The 23,008-nt window shown below is 27.9% G+C and overlaps 1 protein-coding gene across 1 annotated transcript; it reads right to left on the bottom strand.

Annotated features, from left to right (window-relative positions):
- Window positions 1–29: 29 nt before the first annotated feature.
- LOC128392092 (frequenin-1-like) lies at window positions 30–21,965 on the bottom strand. Its single transcript, XM_053352076.1, has 7 exons — window positions 21,016–21,965; window positions 17,133–17,157; window positions 8,825–8,873; window positions 7,391–7,480; window positions 6,790–6,868; window positions 6,310–6,479; window positions 30–1,038 (listed from the first exon to the last, which is right to left on the bottom strand). The coding sequence occupies exons 1-7, from the start codon at window positions 21,077–21,079 to the stop codon at window positions 946–948; spliced, it is 570 nt and encodes a 189-aa protein (XP_053208051.1). The 5' UTR covers window positions 21,080–21,965; the 3' UTR covers window positions 30–945.
- Between the last annotated feature and the right edge of the window lie 1,043 nt (window positions 21,966–23,008).

Here is a 23,008-nt window from a genome sequence, read left to right as displayed (position 1 = left end):
AAATCTAATAACAGAATGAGAGAATTGGATTCTTTTTGATTTAGTTATTTTATTAATTGTTGATTCAATTGTCTTGTCACAAGAGAGGTGAAAGTTTGTCTTGGCTTTTTCAGTGATTTCCTTAATTGTTATATATAATATTTATAATAATATTGATAATAACAATGATAATAACAATAATATAGTAACCATAATATATTAATCATGATAATCATATGTAATTAGTGTAAATCTGAATTGTGTCAATGTGTATAATTGTTGAAGGTTAAGCAATTAAGGTGAGTTTGTTAAGTTAACAATGATTAAAATTGTAAAACAACAATAATAATGATAATAATTAACGAAAAGGATAAAATTAGGAAACAAAAATATCGGCAATGAAGATGAGAGATGATGATGAGAGGAAGATGATAAGGATGATAAAGATTCGATGACCATCAGAATTACATGATTAACCTTCGGTCAAAAGTGAAATGTTAATTGTAAGAGTATTAATTTGATTAAAAGCTTTTTCTTTATGTGTGTGTGTGTATATTTGTATTACTATTACATTGCTTTTAAACGATCCATTAAAAAGATGTTAATTGTCAGCAGAACAATTAACTAATTGTTCGCTTCCATCAACTCAACAAGTTCCGTTTTCATGTTCCAATGGTAAAAGTTGAGTAAATACATGATGAAGATAATGATGATAACTCATCTTCCTCTTGATCGTTAATATATAATCATTATCTTTCCTCTGAATGTTGTTGTTTATCATTCATCATGAGCATCATCATCATCTTCTTGGTTGATTGTTGTTGTTTCCCTTCAATCTTTTGTTCCCTGGCATCACCATGTTATCATCTGTATCATCATCATCTTCATCTCTCTCATCCTTGTTTTTGTTTTTATCTTTTTTTCTCCCTTTATCATCATCTTCATCTTCCACCTTAATCATCCTTCTCAAGGTGCATAAAGTGAAAGAGCTTGAACAATCTTCGGGTCTTGTTTGGATCCCTCTTTGAATTCATCCAAGGTGAGCTTGTTGTCATGGTTCTGAAGGAGAAAGAAAAAAAAAGAAAATGAGAGATGATAATGATGATGAGAAGAAGAAAAAAAAATGAAGAGAAAATGAAGATAATATAAAGAGAAATATTAATAATGATTGTGTATATAAAGACGAACTTTTAGTGGAAGAAGTTTAATATTGTCACTAGAGAAGATGAAGAAAAAAATTCGATAGGAAATGAAATTGGGTTTCCGTTTCCTACCTTAATGATAAATACTTTTAGTTTAATGATTTCTCATCAGAATGGTCAGAATTTCTGATGGAAAATATCAAAAAATGATCAACAAACTTGAATCTCAATTGTATTGAGATTACAATTGATATCAATCGACTGATCTTAATGACCCGATTATAAAGATCACAGATCTTGGATTCAGAATAAATGTTTTCATGGTGAATGAAAATATTGGTGATTTTGTCGGAATTTAATCATCATCACCATGAAAATCATTAGATTAGATTGAGAAAATGTTATCATCATTTATATTATTACTTTTACTTTATTATCATCGAAATATCATCTTAACATCCATGGTAACTTTATACCAACTTGTGAATTCATTTCATTTCAAATTCTCGATTCATTAAAATAATCTCAATTTTCCACCTGAAATTTCAAAAAAAAAAGAAGGTAACAAGTAAAACCCAAAGTTCTGATATGGATTCGGTAGAATATATATTTACCATGTTACACAATAATAATTCTGGAAAAAAAAGTAAACTTTTGTGACCATCAACTGAATTGAATCATAATATTACTCAATGTTTGTTCAAATGATTATGATTGTACATCGACAGATTTAAATTGGATTGACTTAAATGATAATATCAGCTACTAATCATCCTGATTAATTTGACTGATTACTCGCTTGTCCTTTACAGTTACAGTTCGTAAAGTAATAATATTCACGAAAAGAAAATGATAGAAAGTAAAATGCGACAGAGAAAATCATCTTTTGTCAATAGGAATAAATGTTTTCCATTCTGAACAACAAAAAGTTCAATCGATTTGAAACATTTATGTTATTTTTGTTTTTGTTTCTCCATCACCATGAGGATGATCATAATGATTATTTTCCAAGAATCAAACTCAATGCTCTCTCTCTCTCTCTCTCTCTCTCTCTCTCTCTCTCTCTCTCTCTCTCTCTCTGAATGTTTATTGTTTGTTTCAATTCTGAAGGAAGGAAAAAAGTTCTCATTATCTGAATGGTGAAAATACTCACATGCTGATAACAATAATAATAAGGTTATCTTCTTGGTCTCTTTTGCTCTCGTTTTTTATTTCCTCTCATCATCATCATCATCATCATCATCATCATCTCTTTATATTTACTCAGTTTGAATCATCATGATGATCAAGTGATATAAATGAAATGAAACTCAAGATGATGATGATTGAAAATCCTAGTTTTTCATGTGAAAATCGTAATAACAAAATCAAATAGAAACACAAAAACCCATGAATAACAATCAAGATAATAATGGAAACTAATAATAAAGATAATTCCTGTTCTTGTCATTTAATTTCATTTCAATCATCATGATTAAGATGATGATGATGATGATAAAACAGAAATCAACATAGTCGGAATACAAAATAGAAACAATTTAACGTTAATTGTATTGATAAAAATGGTGAAATTGTCAACAGTTGATTAAACTATTATAATATTTGGAGCAAACTTAATTCTCACAACAATTGAAATCATCTCCTTCATTATGATATTTTAATATCATTGTTAATGGTAAAATAATCTGTTGATTGTTTGGTAATCAAGTTAATTATGATACTTATCATGCTAATAATTGAGTGAGACAATTTTTCCATAATTTGATTTAATAATGATAAACTTGATATTATTTTAATGAACATTCATTTCTTAGTATTTATTTTACCCTCAAGCTTTGAAAATAACATTTTCATCATTAATTTTGATTCTAATCAAATTCAATTGATAATAATCAACATTTCACCTTTCAATGTCAAATCTACTCATAAATACATAACTGATATAATATATGGACTCAATGAATGATCACAGGTCAGTTGTAAAACTATTGACACTTTTTTACTATCAAAAACTAATAATAGTAAATTATTTTCACTCCCAGTTATTTTTGGGAGTTTGAGTTTCAATATGACCTAATTTTCAAAGATTTTAATAAACTGAAAAAAACCTTCTAAAGGTCAATACCAATCAGCTGACCAGAAGGTTACAAGGTAACATTTAGATAGTAAAAGATAACGAAAGATGTTTTTTCATGATTATTTCATGGAAAACCATTGGAATAGCAACAGAATTTCAACCGTAAGTTATTACGATAATGTTGGAAACTTTGTTTTCGAAAAAATTTTTTCTCTATTTTATTTATTATTATTATTTTCCAACGAAAATACAACAATAACAACGATTGAGCTTCAATCCTCTTAAGTACAATTATCAACCTATTATATTAAATTCACTTTTATTATCTAAACCATTGACCTTAATTCACTAATAATAATGTTGATTACAATGATTATCTTAATCATGATATTGTTGTAAATATCATTCATATTTAATGATGTTAATCCAACATAATAATTGATAACAGATTAACTGTTGATATATTAATAAATCATATTAATTACAATAAAACTTCAAGTTAATAGTGTAGATGAGTTTATGATTTACAATAACAATTAATCAGAGACGCAAATTATCACGGTTTAAATGGTTGATTATTATTAATCAACCTAATTAACAGATAATTATTGTGTGTGTATATAATATGTTGAATGACTTTGGAAAATGTCAATATGATGAATGATAATTAACAATTTTCCTCGTCTTCATTTTGATTGTTTATTTATTCAACACATTAAAATGTAAACAACAATAATAAACATCGTTGTCATTAGTTAATTGTGATTACAAGTTTGAAAATGGTAAGAAAATTATTCACAACGAATGGTGATTAAGTTAATGATCATAATTGAAGTTTTTTCCTTTATCAAAATAAACTAAAGACTAAACTTAATCAACTAACTAATTGCAATTAGAGTAACGAAAACAAAATCCAAGTTTAACTTAACTGGGAGTGAAGAGATGTACAAATAACAATGATAATAATGTAACTATGTGTAAGTAATGAGTTTGTTTACCATGTAAATGTCTCGTTACAATTGAAATTGTTCATTACAATTTATCGTAATTATCTTAATCAAAAAGATGATCAAGTTGAGTAGAGTTGAAGACTGAGCCATGTTACAGAACTGATAAGATGATGAAGAGCAATGAAAATAAAGGTCAAGTCTTTTTTTTTCACTTCGAGGTAATTGATTTTACTCTTTATCTTATTCATCTGATAACCTTTTTTGTAGTTTCTTTTTTTTTCATCATCTTCCATCATCCTTTGGACTTCAACTCTATCTTCATGATGATCATGAAATCATCATGATCCAGTTGAATGAAGGTAACATGGGAATGATTAAAGTAAATGGTTTCCAATTGTACTCTATCAAAGTCACCAAGAAGAAGAGGGGAAAAAAAGTTCTTGGTTAATCTGAAGTTATCGGTATCTTCAGGGTGATAGTTTCGTATTTACTTCCTACTCAATGTTTTGGTAACAATCAACATTATGTATAAATGAAATGAATAAAATTAAAGTGACATGATGAAAATTTCATCATGATGATGATTTGAAATAAACTCTCAGAGAAAGAGAGAGATAAACATTCAAATCCATGAATTTGGAAGTTCAATTTTGTAAAATTTAGATTGAAATTATTATTCAGAAAACAACAACTTTTCCTAAGTGAAAACAAAATGTATTATATACACTGAGAAATTGTCACAATCATCATCATTTCAATCAATTGTCAAAACAACAAACAACAATTTAGAGAAACAGAAATTGAATTTATTTATATTCTATAACTGAGAAAAACTCTTGAAATGTAAATTTCATGAGCGAGTTCAAGGTGATGGATAATTTAAATTGTAATGTGTCAATTTCAATTGGAAACACTCACGGATTGTTAGGAGAGAAAGAAAGAAAATTATTCCATGAATATATTAAATCATTCGTTTGGGAATTAAGTTAATCATTTATTAATATATATAATCTTTTATATGATTAGAATCAATTCCATTTTTATTTCTCTCTGTCTCTCTCTCTCTATTTGTTTGACCATAGGAATTCAATATTAACCAGAAAAACGAGAAAAGTGAAATTTTGTCTACCGTTTCAAATATTCTGAGTGAATCAGTTATGTCATTGATAATATGGTTATCATAATATCACCATGAAGCAGAAATCCTTAACTTTGATTTATTTTGATCCATCATCATGTTAACCAGAAATCAGAAATTCTCATTTTTCTTCTTTGTTTCTTACTCTTGGGGAAAACACTTACAGAGAAAACAATGTGATGATTTCTTTTTCAATTCTTCTTCCGAAGATTCTGATACAGTTGGAAAGTTTCTTATTCTTTTCTCAGAACTCATTCAATTTTAGAATTCTGAAAAACGGTTTCCATGGAAACGAATCATTCATCTATGTGTTTATATTGCGAATTTCATTCATTCATTCATTCATCTCTCTCTCTCTCTTTCTCTCTCTTTCATTGAGAAATATACAAAACCACAATAACTACAGTTTTCATAAACTATCATCATCATTAACAATCAATTGTTATTGATAATTGTCATAAAAATCTACCAATCAAGTTAACCAACTATGAAAATTTAATGATAATTAGTTGATTTCTTTACGCTAATACTTTAAAGGTTTAAGTTCAAGTCTTACAATTATGATTGAAATGATTATTTATTAATAATAATGGATGAAATTCAAGTTGATTAAATTAGATAAATATTATAATTCAATGTTTACTGAAATTATCATGATAATGGTAATGATAACATCATCATTATCATTTGAATAAATGAGTTAAATAAATGGTATATATGATGAAAAGCTAATCAAACTTATTGACAATTGACTTGCAAATGAAATGTTTTCATAAAACAATCATTAATTGTAATCAAGTAACCTCTAAGTTGATGATTATCAAAGTAATCATCATTAACTTACCTGTTAAATTATTCAAATGATTAAAATGAAAAAAATTGATCATTTAATGATTGATAATTCATAAGATATAAACTAGATTATTGTGGAAATTATTGATTTTTGATGACGAATGAAAACTAACTTTATGTATTAACAAAAAGGTCTAAATGGTGACAATTAATTGTTTGATAGATATTTACCTTATCTAATTGTTCAAAGATACGATCAACCCTTTCCTTTGGTGTTTCCTCTTCCTCCTCTCCAGGCTTTGCATGAGTACCAAGCATTTGATAAATAGCATCAACTATATTATACATTTCGTCCCGAGTTATGAAACCATCGTTGTCAACATCGTACAATTTAAATGCCCCTGTAAATGATGAGAGTGTTGATTGATTGGAAATTATTACAATTGGTAATTTTATCGGTTCATTATTAGATCATTAGAGTGATCAAGTTTTTCTCACTCTCTCTCTCTCTTATTACTAGAAGTTTGCAACTTGTGAAAACATAAGACTCATGTTACTCATTGAGACTTGATGAACAATAGTGATGATGATGAATATGAATAGATAATGATGATCATGAAAATGGTGAATTCTATCATTGTTTTCATTAGATTATCATTATTATTATTATTAGAATATTTTCTTTTTAATATAATTAAGGTAACTACTTACAGACTAGTTTCTCTTCAAGATTACCACGAGATGTCACAGAAAGTGCTTTGATAAACTCTTCAAATTCAATGGAACCATCCTGGGAATCGATGGGAGAGAGAACCAATTATTGGATGAAAGTTTTTTAGATGATGAGGAAGATGGAAGATGGAAGATGGAAGATGAAGATGAAGATAAAGTTAAAATTTTGTCAAAAACGAAGTAGAAAAAAAATGACACAGAAAAACTTGATCTCCATTAGTTTTCAACAATTTTACCATAATAACAAGACCATGATGAAGATGAGGATGAAGATGAAGATGATTATTAGGCTCATTCTCTTCCTGTTTTTTTTTCATCATCTTTTACACAGAACTCAGTTCAATTGGATTATTTACTAATGGATATGATAGAACTTTTGTCTTCTATTTATCTTCATCGTCATCATTTCTGATTCCCTTTAGATTGAAATTCAATTGACCTGTAAACTTTTACATAAAACTTGGATGCTAATGATGATCAGGTGATGATGGGATTGATCATCTTCATCATCCTCGCCATGGATTCTCATCATTTTGTTGAAATTGTTAAACAATTAAAGTCAATCAATGAAATGACTCACCTTATTTTCATCAAAAACTCTGAAAACAAGAGATGCAAATCTTGAAGGATCACCATGAGGAAAGAATTGCTTGTAAATGCGAAAAAATCCCTAAGAATAGAAAAGAGAATTGAAACAATTGAAACAATTAGAATAAGCAATTAGTTCTCATGAAAATGAGATTATAACAATTAGAGAGATTACAATTAGTTGATAAAAGGATTTAAAGTAAAGTAAAAAGGTCGAACCTCCAAAAGTAAACTTTAACCTCGAAAAAAAGTTTGTTACTTTCATCATGATTATCTGAACAATCATTCATTGGATTAATTATTAATCATTTGATTTAAGTTTATGTTCATTAATCAGATTAATTTGACTTGATTGCAACTCATTTTTCATATTTAATTTGATTTAAATCTCGTATGTTATTATTATTTACGAGTGATTAGTTATTAAATTATCAATACATGAAGCATGAGATAAAATGAGAATCAGATTAATAATCAATCAATTTACTTGTAACAATATGCTAATCAGAATGACGATTAACTTATCAACAGTTAATATTATTGAGAATGGAAAATGTATTGATGATTATATTATTACAATGGAAACTAATTTATTAATAGACACACTCAAACAATCAATTGATTGTCTGGATATAATATTTACAAAGGTATTACAAGTTTTCAAATTGATCCAATTAATTCATCATTCTTGAGATCTAAATTTCAATTCTGTTTAATATAAATATAAATGTCAAATCGTTTCTCTATCCAAATATAATGGAATACAATTTATATATTCTAATCATCTTCATGATTAACTAAGTTGTCAATTGTTAGATTAGATTGTGATGAAAAATGACTTTCAAAAATATAAAGTTATGAATGAAATAAAGGGAAGGAAAAAAATTCCGTAAGAAATTATTACTTTGGGTGTAACTAATAGTACTATTATTATCATGTATTCATGATATAACTTTGCAACATTTGTTGATATATATTATTGTTATATTAGCATTTCTATATTCAGATGAAGATTATCATCCTCATCATCATTTTCCTCCTCTCTTCATATATATAAAACTCATCATATTTTTATTATCAACATCTTGAGATGTTAATTTCAAGATAATAACAATGATAATGATGAAAATCTTGTTGACTCATTTTCACCATAAATATTAGATTCATGTCAACATCGGAATCTTTTCATTATTGAATCAGAAATTATATTCTCGATACAATTTCAAGATAATCAACATGAACAAACTGAATAATCAATAGTTATGGATAATTTATTCTTGTGTGTGTGTTTATCATTTATTTATTATTTCCAATTTTCAACTTCACACTGATTTTGATTGGTGATTAACTTTTCGAGTGGAAAAAAAGTTGAAAAGGTTAATTATTATCCTTTAATCATCTCTGTAGTTTATATATAAGTAATTACCTGTTCTGTTAAATGACCATTTGGACAATCCTTTTTGAATCCTTTATACCTGTGGGAAATAAGATCACAAGGATTAGATGTTAGAAGTTTTCAAAAATGGTTTGTTTTGGATTAATGAACAAGATTAGTTGATTTAATCTGATTTTCCTCTTCTATTATGTGATCTGGTTTTCTAATTTGAATCATTTTCATGGTTCATTTAATAGGAACACATGATGTTTTTAAGTTATCACATTCTCACATTCTCCCAGCATTTAAATATCATCGTGGTGATGAATGAGAGAGAGAGAGAGAGAGAGAGAGAGAGAGAGAGAGAGAGAGAGATGATGATGATGATTAAGGTAATTTTAATCATTCCAGAGGATTAACCAGTTTGATTATTTGTATCTCTTTCTTGCTGTGATTAATTGTTGATGATAAGTCAACAATCAATCAATATTGATAACAGAACCGGATTTCCGAGGAGGAGTAAATTGTTACTCTATCATTAGACATACACAAATAGAGAGACTTTAATTAAATCAGTAAATCAATTACAATATGAAAACATTGGAAATCAGATACTGAGTTAATTTTTTTGTTCAATTCTCGATTTCAAATATGTAACATTGGCCATTGATGATTAGGAAATGTTACAGTGAAAGAATGGAAGATTTAATTATAATTAATGATAACAATTAAGTATAATTTTGCTAATAATAAGCAGTGAAAATTGTGTATTCTAAATTGTATTAACGTTAATACTTTAAATTACTGATTACTGATTGTGAGCTTAGTTTGTTTAAAGAAAATGATTCTAATGATGATAATTAGGATGATCAGGGTGGTCATAATGAGAATCGTTAATGAAGGTAATAAAAAGTAAATGAATAGACGATTCAATCATGCAATCAAAGTTAATTACGTGGTATTTGAACGTGATTAGTATATTAGTTAATTCACTAAATTGAGTTTTATCCCAATATTATTATTTAACTTTCAGTCTATCATTTCAATGATAATCAAATGTAATCTCCAGTCAAAAAATGATAATAATCAAGTTAAATTGTAGTTGTGGCGATAAATCATCACCAGTGATTTAGTAACTGATTAATAATTTATTATTGATAATATTATTAAATCAATGTCACCAAAGTTACAATGAAATCATTAATTAACATTATGGTAATAGTTTTAATCATAATGGTTAACAATTTAATCTGTTGAACAATTATTATTAAGTAAATCACAACCAACTGAATTGTATATATGTTGATTATCAGATTAATAATTACGATTAATTGTATTTATGCTAATCACAATTAATATAATCAAAACAATTGACAAAAGGATATGAAAAGGTTAATTAAGGATTAACTCAGCTCATGATTGTTAATTTAACTTTCTACTTGTAACAATCAGTTAATGTAACAATTTAGATTATGTTTACTTGGTTAACTTTTTTTTTTCTTAATTACAAATGAGAATAAAATTTATCAGAATAATCAAATTAGTTAATCAATTCGTAGAGAAACAAAAAAAGTTCAAAGGAAGAGATTTACAATTAACTATCATGATATTAATAGTAAATTCATCTAATAATATTATATATATTGAACAACAATTAAGAAAGAAATAGAAAAAACCAAAATCCAATAACAATAAATTACCTAAGGGAAAGATGAGTTAATATGATAAAGATTTGAAGGATTTGAAAATCCCGTTATTTGATTGTAAGATTAAATTGTCATTATGATTACAATTACTTTCTTTCAATGATAATCATTATTCAATCGCAAGATTGAATATAAAACTTATCAAGAAGTTGATTGTTAATAACTTCAGCCCCAAATCGGATTTACTTTAACAATAAGATGATCGTTCAAGGTTGATTAATCAACAGAACCATAGAATGATGAAGATGAAGACGAAGATGAAGATGAAGATGAAGATGAAGATGATGATAAAAGTAAATTATAAGATGATAGAAAGTAACATTTATCCAGTCAAGTAAATACTCAACGAGAAAAGATGTAGATCCAAAGGTAACAAGAATCGTTTGGCTTCCCTATTATTACAGAGCCTCTTATGGACTTTGAGATTCTTACTAATCTTTTAAGTTGATTTCTGGTTGTATTCAAGAACCCTGAAGGGAATTACTTATTATATTAACAATATATAACATTTACCTATTCCAAGAATCAAGTAAAACAATTTGGTTAACGGTAAAACAATCAGGCAAATAATGAATGAAGAGAAAGGAAAAAAAAAATGTATTTAGAGAAAATTAAATAACATCATTTTCTAAATCAATGTATTAATAATTGATTGTCTAATTTGCATCTCTCACTGTGAATAATTTAACTGAAACAATTGGCTATTATTATTGATCATCTTTCAAAGTTTCCTTTTCTTAAAATATGAAATAACGGTAAATGTACATTAGAAAGTAATGTTTGTGTGGATATGATAATAGGGAAAACCTGGTTAAAGGTTGAATATAAAAGGACAAAAATGAGTAAGAATTGAAGATGAGGATGAAGATGAATCCATGATAACTTGAGCTCTGAGTAAATATGAATCAAGATAAAAGCATCTTCAATGTATATAAGATGATAAAAGGTGATCATCATCATCATCATCATCATCTAATAACAACTTTCAATTTTATTTCATCATCATCATCATCATATATAAGATGAATGTTTCAATATCTTTAATGATAAAGTAAATCTTTACTCTGGTTATGTTTGTAGTACCCAAAGGATAAGTTGAAAAACTAGTTAACTAATAACAATTAAAAAGGTTCAACTTTTTTGTTCCTTAATTGTTATTGTCTTATCCTTTACAAGTTAATTACCTTGTAAGAAAGCAAAAAAGTTAATCAAATTAATGTGATTCTATTATTAATAGTTGTAGAAATGTGAGTCAATTGAATAATTTCACCAATTGTGATTTATATTTAACATTGATTTCTATTCATTTATGATTATAAAATAAAGCTGATTAAGATGATGAATTTCATGATGATTAAGGTTTAACATAACAGGAAGTATTATTTAATAGTATATCATGTTGATAATCAAGATGAAAAGTCTTAGGGTAACAAAAAGTAGATGAGAAAAAAAAAAGATTAACTAAGTTTATTTTACCATGAAACTGATTCAGAACTTCATCTTCCTTATCATCATCCTCATCATCCTCATCATCTTCTCCTTCATCATGTTCATTCAATAGCCTTAAATTTATATTATCGTTTCCAAAGACTTGTAATAGATGAAAATTGAAAGAAACATCAACATGATGAGAAAATCAACTTAATTAATTGAACTTTCATTTTGCTTTTCAACGGAAGAAAAAAAAACTTCATCTTCTCACAAGATTAGATTAAATTTGATCATTTTAATTAGTAAAAGAAAATCAATTAATTCATTGATAATGATAATTAATAATATCGATATTATTTTCTTTTCACAAATAACCGTTATTATCATAATCATGATCTGTGAATCTTTTGTTTACCCTGAAGGTTGATTCAGGAAAAAGATAATAGATTTTGGGTTTTCAGCTCATTCATATTAATAGTTATTATTATTATCAATGATGTCTGGTTAATATAATAATCAACTGATTATCAGCATCATCAAAATAATAGTTGACTCAATTATTTAATTACAATCTATGGTTAAAGGTAGATTCAGACAATTAATGGTTCACCAATTTTGTTAACCAGAAAACAACGGGAAAAAAAACTCAATGAAAACCATGATAACAAATTCATGTCGAACTGTTTTTAATTGTAGTTGCAACAATTAATTAATCTAATGTATTTTAACCTGATAATCATGATGATGATGATGTTGATGATGATGTTAATTATTAGATCTGATCCTATGGTAACGATTAAGTGTCAACAAAACGACAGTTTTTTAATTAATAATTAGATACACGCTTCTTGTGTTGACTAATCTAATATGTACATTTACTAACAGTAATTGTTAATCACCTAATCAATTGATTATTGGCTATTGGTAACAATCAACTTTAACATTAATTGATTCATCTTTCACTGGTGTTGATTAACAATAGTTAATTAACAGACAATTGAAAGGAAGAGGCTTTCAAATGTAATTGTAATTGGAAAATCATCATCACTGGTTAATTGTTACCAATCTTTAATTGTTATTTAATGATTACATTTCCACATATAGATTACTACTATTAGAAATGATAATCAACATTTTTAAATGACACAATTGTGATATTAATGATAATCAACAATCAATTTAAATGGCAATTAAAAAGGTAAAGTTGACATGAGATGATAATGATTAATTGTAAGGGGAAAACAAAACAAAGAGATTAATTTAAATTGTTGGTAATTTAAATTGATATTCAACTAATATAAGATTTACTTTTGATAGATTTTTACCTTGGTTGATTAACTTTAATCAGATGATAGTGATTAATAACAGAGAGACAATTAAGTTATCGTCAGAAAAAAATGATTCATCTTTTTTTCTTGATCCTCTTTTCATCTTAATCTTAAATCCATTAAGATGTCATATTTAGGAAGGATAAATATCATCGTATTGATTATCATGGGATTTATTGGATTAGACATGATACTGAAAATGTAATGATTAAGATATTGTTATTATCTTTATCTTTGTGACAAGTTGTATCAAAGGTGACATTTAAGTTAATCAAAGTCAATATCTAAGATGAACATCATGGACTCAATCAGCTGTTTAAATAATAATAATAACAATCAACATTTGCAAAGTTAAATATTTATAAACATTTTGATTTGAAACTTTTTCATGTTGACTGATGATCAACTTTAGTTGTTTTTGTTTGTCTGTTTCTTAAACTAAATAAAACTCAGTTCAACATATTAGAATCAGTTGATTGTGACAATAATTTTCTCATGATCCTAGTGGTAAATTTCACCGAGAAAAACATGATTTTCATGGTGGAAAAGTAGGTTAACATGTGATAGGCAACTGTCAATATAGTGGTTAAATGATGAAGATGAAAAGATGAGCAAAGAAATTGACAAATGCCCTGAGGGTATTTTCTTAGTTTGAGACATTCTATCAACATTTCTGTATACAAGGTGAGAAAAAGTAAGAGAGAGAGAGAGAGAGAGAGATACATTTTTGAATACAACTAATGCATTCAATTCATTTCATGTAACTGAGCTTTCCATGATTTCTCAGTCTTTTCTCATCATCATCGTTTTCTTATCATCTTTACCTCTTCCATCAGGTAATACAAACATCTATAGATATATTCAGTATATAAGAATAAACCTTTCACTCCCAATTTACCTTGAAACTCCCTGATTCCTGTACCTTTGATTTAAAGCCAATGTTAAAGCCTTTTCTTCATTGAGAAAAGCAACAAAAACATCAAACAAAGAGAGAGAGAGAGAGAAAGAAAGAGAAAGTAAAAGATGAGAAGAAGAATGAAAATGATGATGAAGAGAAAAGAAAAGAAAAGAAAAGAAAAAGGTATATTTCGTTCTTTAGAAAAAGAGATAAGTTGGAAATAAGGTAAAAATGATGAATTGAGCAAAAAAAGAATTTTTTTTTCTCCTTCTTCAGGTAACTGGAAAGAAGATGAAGATACAGAGGAAGATGATGAAGATGAAAGAGGAATTACAACCCATGCGTATCATCCTCATCCTCATCCTCATCATCATCATTCCCAGGTCAGTAGGCAACCTGTTCCAATGGTTCATTGATTTTACTTTATTTAAATTTTCATCTTTTTCACTTTACTCTTTCATCATCATAAAAATCTCTCATGAAAATTGAACAATTTCCCTTACAATGTTAATGCATTTTACTGAAAATGTGAAAACACTTACGAGCCAAAAATATAAAATCACCAAACACAATTAAACCTAATTGGTAAAAAAAAGTACAATTAAAGTTAACGATGATAATTTTCATCAACGATAATTGTTTGTGGTTACAATGTTATTGTTATCATATTATTATTAATAATATATTATCAATGCTCACAGTTATACTAATAATATCACTTATATTATGTTAATATACCAAAAAGTAGGTGAAGATAAATCATCTTAGAGTAAGAAATCAAATTGATACGATTTTTTTTTCTCATAGAAAAGTAGCAGAAAAAAAGATGATGATGATGATGATGAGAAGGAAGATAAAAATAGATGGATATATGAAGAAAGGTAAAGAATGAGTGTTGTCAACTGCATCAGAATATAATCGATATATTCTTGGATACAAGGTGACAGGTATAAGGAATAAAAAGATAAATTCTTGCAGATCTACACTTATTTATATTTCCTTTAACCATTTAAATAATAATCAGCATCATCAATTTATCATGAATGATCATCTTCATGATATCTGGGTGAAAGCGAGATATTATTTTGTTACAATAAATGATAATACATAATAAACAGTTACATAGATAAACATATCTACATTTGTTGATTTATGTATTATGCTTATTATTATAAACATTGGAAATGTGAATGTAAACTAAATATTAAATTAAATTCAATGAGAATGATATTCACCATGGAAATGAAATAATTCATAGTAAGAATCAGAGGAAACTGTCATCAAGTCAATTCGCATGTTTAACTTATCATATTTAACCAGAATTTTTCTCTCATTTCTGGTTCTCCAAGTACATTATAACCCTACGAATCTAATCATGAGTATCATCATTATCAATGATTATGGGATGATGATGATGATGATGATGATGATTATCATTTTCTTTCAGTTATTTCTCTTCATCTTTTCCTTTTCCTTTTCCTTGTGACCTCAACTCCCTAAATGGTTATAAATCACGTTACTCATTTGCTTCTTGCTTTCATTTTCTTAGATTTTATCTTAACCTTATCATGTATATTATCATGTTCACCTTACGATTTAACAAATTGTATTGTTTTCCTGACACTGGATGATTATCATTATGATATAATTTTCTTCTGTTTCTTGGTTAACCATTTATACTGAAACCAGAAATCATGTAACATGCCAACTAAATTCATAAATACAGTTAGATTTTTATGGTTACTCGTTGCTTATTATTACATGGAAATCAAGTTTATCTATTACTTGTATAAGGATTTTCATATTATTATTATCAATTAAAGATCATCACTTCTTAGATTATCTGGTTGATCATTTACTAATTATACTTTCTTCATTTTATCCTTATTCTTACCACTAATGGATATCATATGTATCATTTGTTGTTGATACAATGAACCATTTCCGTATTTAATTAATTATAATGGTTAAATTGATTACATCTTATTAATATCATACAGGGTTATTCATTTAACGAACGTTTATATTAATATAATGATTCGTAAACTAATTTCAACGTTTGTTCAACGTTGTCAAACTCAAAAAAAGGTCGAAAAAGTTTCATCATTACAGTAAATAACCTCGTACCGTGTTCACGATCAAATGACCTTGATCAATCTCGAAACTTTTTGTCGATACCTTGTAACTTTTAAATTAAGTCTATGAATATATCGAGAGACAGCTTTGTGAGCCGATTGGTTTACAAGTTATAAACGAGATTGAATTACCCTGTAGCTTGGAAGGTGGAATAACTCTGATCATGATATTGGCGGGATCATGGATGAAAGATCAATATATATATGGAAAGTTAAGGTTAGTATAAAGGTGAGAGAGAAAGAGAGAGAGAGAGAGATGAGGATGCTAATGGAAATGAGTTGTAATGATTGGATTGATGTTTAATTGCTATTGATAAATATGATGATAATGGTTTTGGTGGTATTATTAGAACCGTGGGTTATAATTTGATTATCATTAATTGTATATAAATGTGTAAGAGTTGATATAAGAAGCTATTTAATTAAGCTGCAGTGACAGAAGCTTCAATTGTCTTGCAATCCAATCAAATAAATTATGTTGTTGACACAGTCTTAAGGAGGAAGCAATAAAGGATCAGATATAACGAAAATAAAAAAAAAGGTAGACTGAGAGGATGAGGATGCTAGAGTTGTTTGATGATGATGATGATGATGATGATGATGGTTATAATAATGATGAGTTAGTAGGAATAAAAAGACGATGAGAGGATAAACAATAAACGTCGGAACAAAGATGGAGAGGAAAAGGAAGAGCTCGAAAAGTTAATTCTCATCACAATCATCTTTTTTTGGGTCCAAATATCACACAATCTTTTATATAATTTCTCTCTATTAGATTGGAACAATTAAAGGATCACATAAAAGAGACATAGAGAGGGAAATGATTAAGATTAAGGAGAAAAAAAGTGAAATATTACAAACCATTCTCTTATTTCCTTTTCCGTAACTGGATTGATGAAGGTGTAGATTCACATAACCAGATATCCAAGGGAGAGATTAGAGAGAGAGAGAGAAGGATAATCAAGATGAAGATTAGGATAAGAAAAAAAGATAAATTATTAGACAAATGAATTATATTTTCCTTCATTGGCTATGCAGCCAAAGAAGTTTGAGTTTTCATTAAGTTAACGACAATCAGGTAAAGGTAACTTTCAATATCTAATCTGATGACAATTTTAAGAGATGACAGCGTTTCAATGAGAGGATATTGATTATTGTCTTATCTTTGGGTTAATTTGATCTCTCATTGATTATATTTAATTGTGTGAATGATTTAACAAGTGGTTGCAAACTCGTAGTCTTTGGTTTTATAGCTTAAGGCTTAACAATTAACTCGTTTTCAAAATGATACAAAATGAGAAACAGGACAATTTAGCTACAATTGTTGTTTTCTTTTAGATTTTACTTAAAACTGTTTGACCATTGAATTATTCAGCAAATAATGACCTTGAAGGTCAAGCCTACTTTCGGAATTGTTGATTATTCTTCATGACCTTGGGTTTGGAATGAAATAAATATCGATCAATACATTTATAGACTCGATCTGAAGCCCATGGGTCAAGTGGATTTTGAGTAATAGCCGAATTGCCCTGCAGAAAGAGTGAGGTGGTCATCAGAAAAGGTGAGAAGATGAGATAGAGAGAGGAAAAAACTGAATGTAGATCACTATCATGAAATTAATTCTCGATTCATCTAAGTGTCACATTGAGCTCGATCAATTATTGTGCAGAAAAAAAATGGAGTCACAAACGTAACAATGGATAAGAAAAACACTTAGCCACCTGATTCTCAAAGACAATTTAACATTAATGACAAACAGTAATTAAACCAACAAATGTCATCAAATGTATGACAATGAAGAGATTAAACAGAATAAAATTTTTTCACTTTTTCTATTCTTTTTTTTTAATTTTCCTTCAGAAACTTAAACTTGCCTTTATAATCAGATTCAATTCATTGACCCCCTGATCAAGTGATCACCTTAATTCATGAACTAAATAAATAAACTGAATAAAACTAAAGACTTGTGGTCAAAAAAGTGTTTGGATGGACATGATTATACACTTAACTTGGTGTTAAATTGATTATTATCATGATGGACATTGTAACTTGTATATTCATTGAGTAACCATGTTGGTGAGAAATGTTGTGAATACAATTCTTGATTCAAAACGAATTCAATTTTGATATCTAACATAAATTACCTTTCACCTTAATAGTATTTAGGTGTTTGTCTCTATCAAACTCTCAGCAATTTATATCCAATCATCATAATCATCCAAAGGAGAGATTATCTTTTTGGAAAGAAAATTATGTTAATCTAGTTAATCAATGAGTAAATAGAATGTGTAACGGTAAAAGTATCAAAAAGAATAAAGTAAACAACGAAAAGATGAAGATACAGAAGAAGAAGAAGAAGAAAATGAAATAGAAATAGAAAAGGAACTAATAACTTTTCTCTCTGTTATTTTTTCTTTTTCTATTAAATTTTCATTTCAAACATTTTCTATTCTCTGAGTATTCAGACATTTTCACCTTTGCGTGTTCATCAACTTTTCCCTGAAATTCTCATCAACTGAAACATTAACATCTCTTATTAGTTTTTTTTTTCTATTCTCTCTCCACTTAAGGTAAACCAGGAAGAATCGTCAATAAAAAAAAACTACAGGCAAAAGTTTGGATGGAAGAGAAAAAAAAATTAAGATTCTACATGGAAATGAATCAAAAGTATTGGATATGGAAAAGAAACAATAACAGGATTACCATGAATTCTAATATTTTTTTATTTTCTTCAACTGTTGATGTAAATATTTTTCGTTCTTTATTCAGTCTCAGGTATGAACTTTTCTGATCGATATTTTTGACTATCTTTTGTTATTATGCTGTTGCTGTTTACCATTTTTACATTACCACCATCAACGACAACATGATCATCATCATCAACAACAACCCCAACAACACATGCAACATGTTGTTACCATCCTCTTACTGTTGCTATTATATTACATGATTGTATTTATTGTTATCATCATCTCCATCATCCTCTCATCTACAAAATCAGTATGGATGATGATCGTTGATACTGATGCTGATATTCTGGGCATCATCATCATTCATGTTCAACTGACTGAATTAACTAGTAACCTGGTGGAACGATGTGTTACTCACTCTCTCTCTCTCACTTACCTCTTTTCCTTTTTCTCAGTCCATGTAACTGAATAATTCAACCAAACAGCTTGTTGTTCAGTTAACATCTATTATCATGATGATGATGATCATTATTATTTTCTTCCTCAAACCATTATTATCATTGCCATTGTTATTGTTATTATCTAATACAATTGAGTTTGTTACTTCAAAAATGTGTGAGTAAACTTATTTATCATTAATAAGCTTGAATTAACAATTTGGTATTCAGATAAAGTACAAGAGTGAGTGAGAGAGGGAGAGGGAGGGAGAAAGTGGATTCAAAAACTAATGGAAGAGGATTTCGCCTTGGTGTTGTTCTGGTGAAAATTCAAAGATGTAAAAGAAATTAGTGAAAATTTTTCCAACTCCAGTAAACTGAATCCATGGTGGAAATTCATCAACCACTTCCCAATCTCTCTCATGTTATATTCTAATGAGTAATGAAGATGATGGATAATAATACATAACCATGTTAACAAGAATAGAAGACAATTTAAATTGTTTCCAGGGAAAAACATGCAAATTGTTAATAGATGAGAGCAGGAGGTAAAGAGAGAGAGAGAGAGAGGATGAGGATGAAGATGAAGAAGATAACTAAAAGGTGATGATAATAAACACCAGATAAAAACTGTAATATATTAACTGTTACATGTTGGTTTTACTGGTTTACTCCTTTTACTTGATTGAATTCTCTCTCTCTCTCTCTCCTCTAATCCTCATCTTCCGCCTGAACATCAATTTTCACCATCACCACCTCTCCAAATTAATCACTTTGCCTTTTCCACTGCAAGTATATCCATCCCACCCCACCCCAATTAAGTGTGTGTCCAGTTTAATGAGTCCCTTTAAAGAAGACGAGTAAAGACAAACAGTAACAATCTATGATCTTGGTGACAAATGATTCGTAATCTTTATCGATGATTTCCTTTTATTCATTGATTTATTATGTTGTTACTCATGTTTGGTGATATCCTAATATCAAAAAGTAATATTTTCATGTTAACAAAAGGATGAAATTTGATCATCATCAACCATCACAACACTAATATAAAGTTTCAGGAGTTTTTGGTTCCACCATTGAAATTAAATTGGTCAATATTCATCACCATGGATTCATTTTGATCACCAAATAGTTGACAGAACAAAAAAAAACTCTATGAATCTCATTAAAATCAAGTCTAATTGTACTAATAATTATCACTATTTGGTTATAGTGATTAAGTTACTCATTAGATTGAAGAAACATAAAGGATTTATAATCAACATAATCATTGGATTTTTGGAGTCACGTTGTTAAAGGTAAGTTTAGATACTTGATTACTTTCAGTTTCTCTCATCATCAACTTAATTTAATTCTGTGATTTTTTTTTCTTCCATTAAATAGTAATCATAATTACGATTGATTGATAAAATTATTATAAGATTTTGCAATCACAATATTGGCAACGAAATTAGGTTGAAGGAAAAATAGACTTACAACTAGTTTTATTTACTATTGATGAGAACATTATTAATATTTGATTTAAGATTAACAATCAAATCACGTTTTCTGATTTAGAATCATATTATCTAATGACAATAGTTATTACTATTTAATTTAATCATGATAACTTACAATAAGTTTCTTTGGTCAGCTTGAAGACAACGTCCGAGCTCAATTTACTGTTTTTCTTGCCCATTGATTTTGATCGTTAAATTTTGATCAGTGACAATTAAACTAACGAAGTTGTTGTTGTTGTTGTTGTTGTTGATTAACCGAAAACTAGAGCACAGAGAGAAATTAATTAACTTTTATAATAACAACACAATGTGGAGACACAATTTCAATAATGATCACAAAAAGACAATCAAGAAAATGTTGAATGAGAAACGATGATGATAATAAACAATAGGAAGTAAAATTGATTAACAGTTACAATTACGAAATTGATTAACTGGCTCGGTTAAACTGGTTGATTGTTGTTGTGTTTATTATATTATGATTATATGGTTTGCATATTTGGTTAAACAATTAAGTAAAACTTTAATTGTAATCATAATGATAGAGATGATGACCAATGGCAATCCAAAGTCCCAAACATATCAAATAATATTGATTAATACTCTCAACCTTAATAGTCAACAATTTAGATATAATAATAATAATAATAATATATATTTAATATGATTCTTGGTTAACTTGGTTAATTGTTGTTAAAACACAACGTTGGCAAAAAAAACATATAACTATCAACTCACACAAGTTCAATTAAACTAAGTGATGATGAAACTGATGGTGATGATCATTATTATTGATCAATAATAATGGTAATTGTGAGTTTGGTGGGAGAGGGAGAGAGAGAGAGAGAGAGCCAATGTAATATTAGTGATGGAGGAGAAAAGAGGAGGAGGAGGAGGTGGAAAGGTAGAGAGTGAGACTGATGAAGATGAAGGTGAGTGTTGAATGGATGATAAAACGACTATGCAAACATATAACATTTAATATGAATCGTAATCTTCAACTGCCTTCAGATGCTAACATGAAATAATTTGTTGCTTCCAACATTTTCAATCTCTCTCACTCGCTCTCTATCATCATCATCATCATCCTCCCGATTCTCTCTGTTTCTCTCTCTTTCTCCTTTTGCTCCCATTCAGTTGAATTTTATCTTCATCTCTCTTTCCCCACTTCTATTTGCTCAAACTCCATGGATTCCATTTGATTCCAACCCAGAGATTATCATGATACTCATGAACCGTTAGATTACCTTATGTATTATAATTTATCATCATCGTTATTATTGATATTAATTTTATCTCATATTAAGATGGGTAATTATTTGTATCAAAAACTAATCATGACGGGTTGCCTTTTCTATTGATTATAATTTTCGCACTCAATTTATATTAATTACTTTTCGTTTTCATTAATCTAAATTTAATACCAATTATTTTTCAACCTTTTCATAAATTCATGTATTCTTATTGATATTAGATAATCATGATTCTTAATATTTATCTCAGTCAATTATTGATATTCTTGGAAATTCAATTCAATTGTACATAATATTAATTTACTTTATTGTAATTTCTTGAAATGATTCACATTTTTTTTCCCCCAATGAGAATCATTTAGTTTTCCAATTAGATTGGATTACAAAGGATAAGTTTTCTGTTCCATTTTCATGACGATTCCCTCATTACATGATCACATCTCTTTGGATTAACATGGGATTAAATATGTATAAACACTGGAATGGTGATAATTCTCTGAGATGAACAAAATTAACGATAATTGTTTTGTTTTCATAGTGATTATCACGATTTACTGTCAATTGTGATTAGTTTATCATTTTTTTTCAAACTTTCTAATTCTGTCTCTTTCGAATTTTTTTAGAAAAATTTTTCAAAGCAATTAATGTAAATATTTATCATTTATTGGTCTTTACAACCTGAGATTCAGAATATAATGTAAGTAAACTCGACCTGATTCGAGCTCATGCTGCCAAAATTGTCCGTTGAACTTTCCAATTGTTCTGAGGTTTAATTTCTGTATTTCGTGATTCCTCTTGACAATTTACTGATAGTGGATTAAATTATCTACTCTTTGTATTTTTTGCTGAGCTCGA

Source organism: Panonychus citri, unplaced genomic scaffold (genome assembly GCF_014898815.1).
Source record: "Panonychus citri isolate SS breed McGregor unplaced genomic scaffold, ASM1489881v1 Contig00135, whole genome shotgun sequence".
Lineage (NCBI taxonomy): Eukaryota > Metazoa > Arthropoda > Arachnida > Trombidiformes > Tetranychidae > Panonychus > Panonychus citri.
This window is presented reverse-complemented; position numbering and strand designations above follow the sequence as displayed.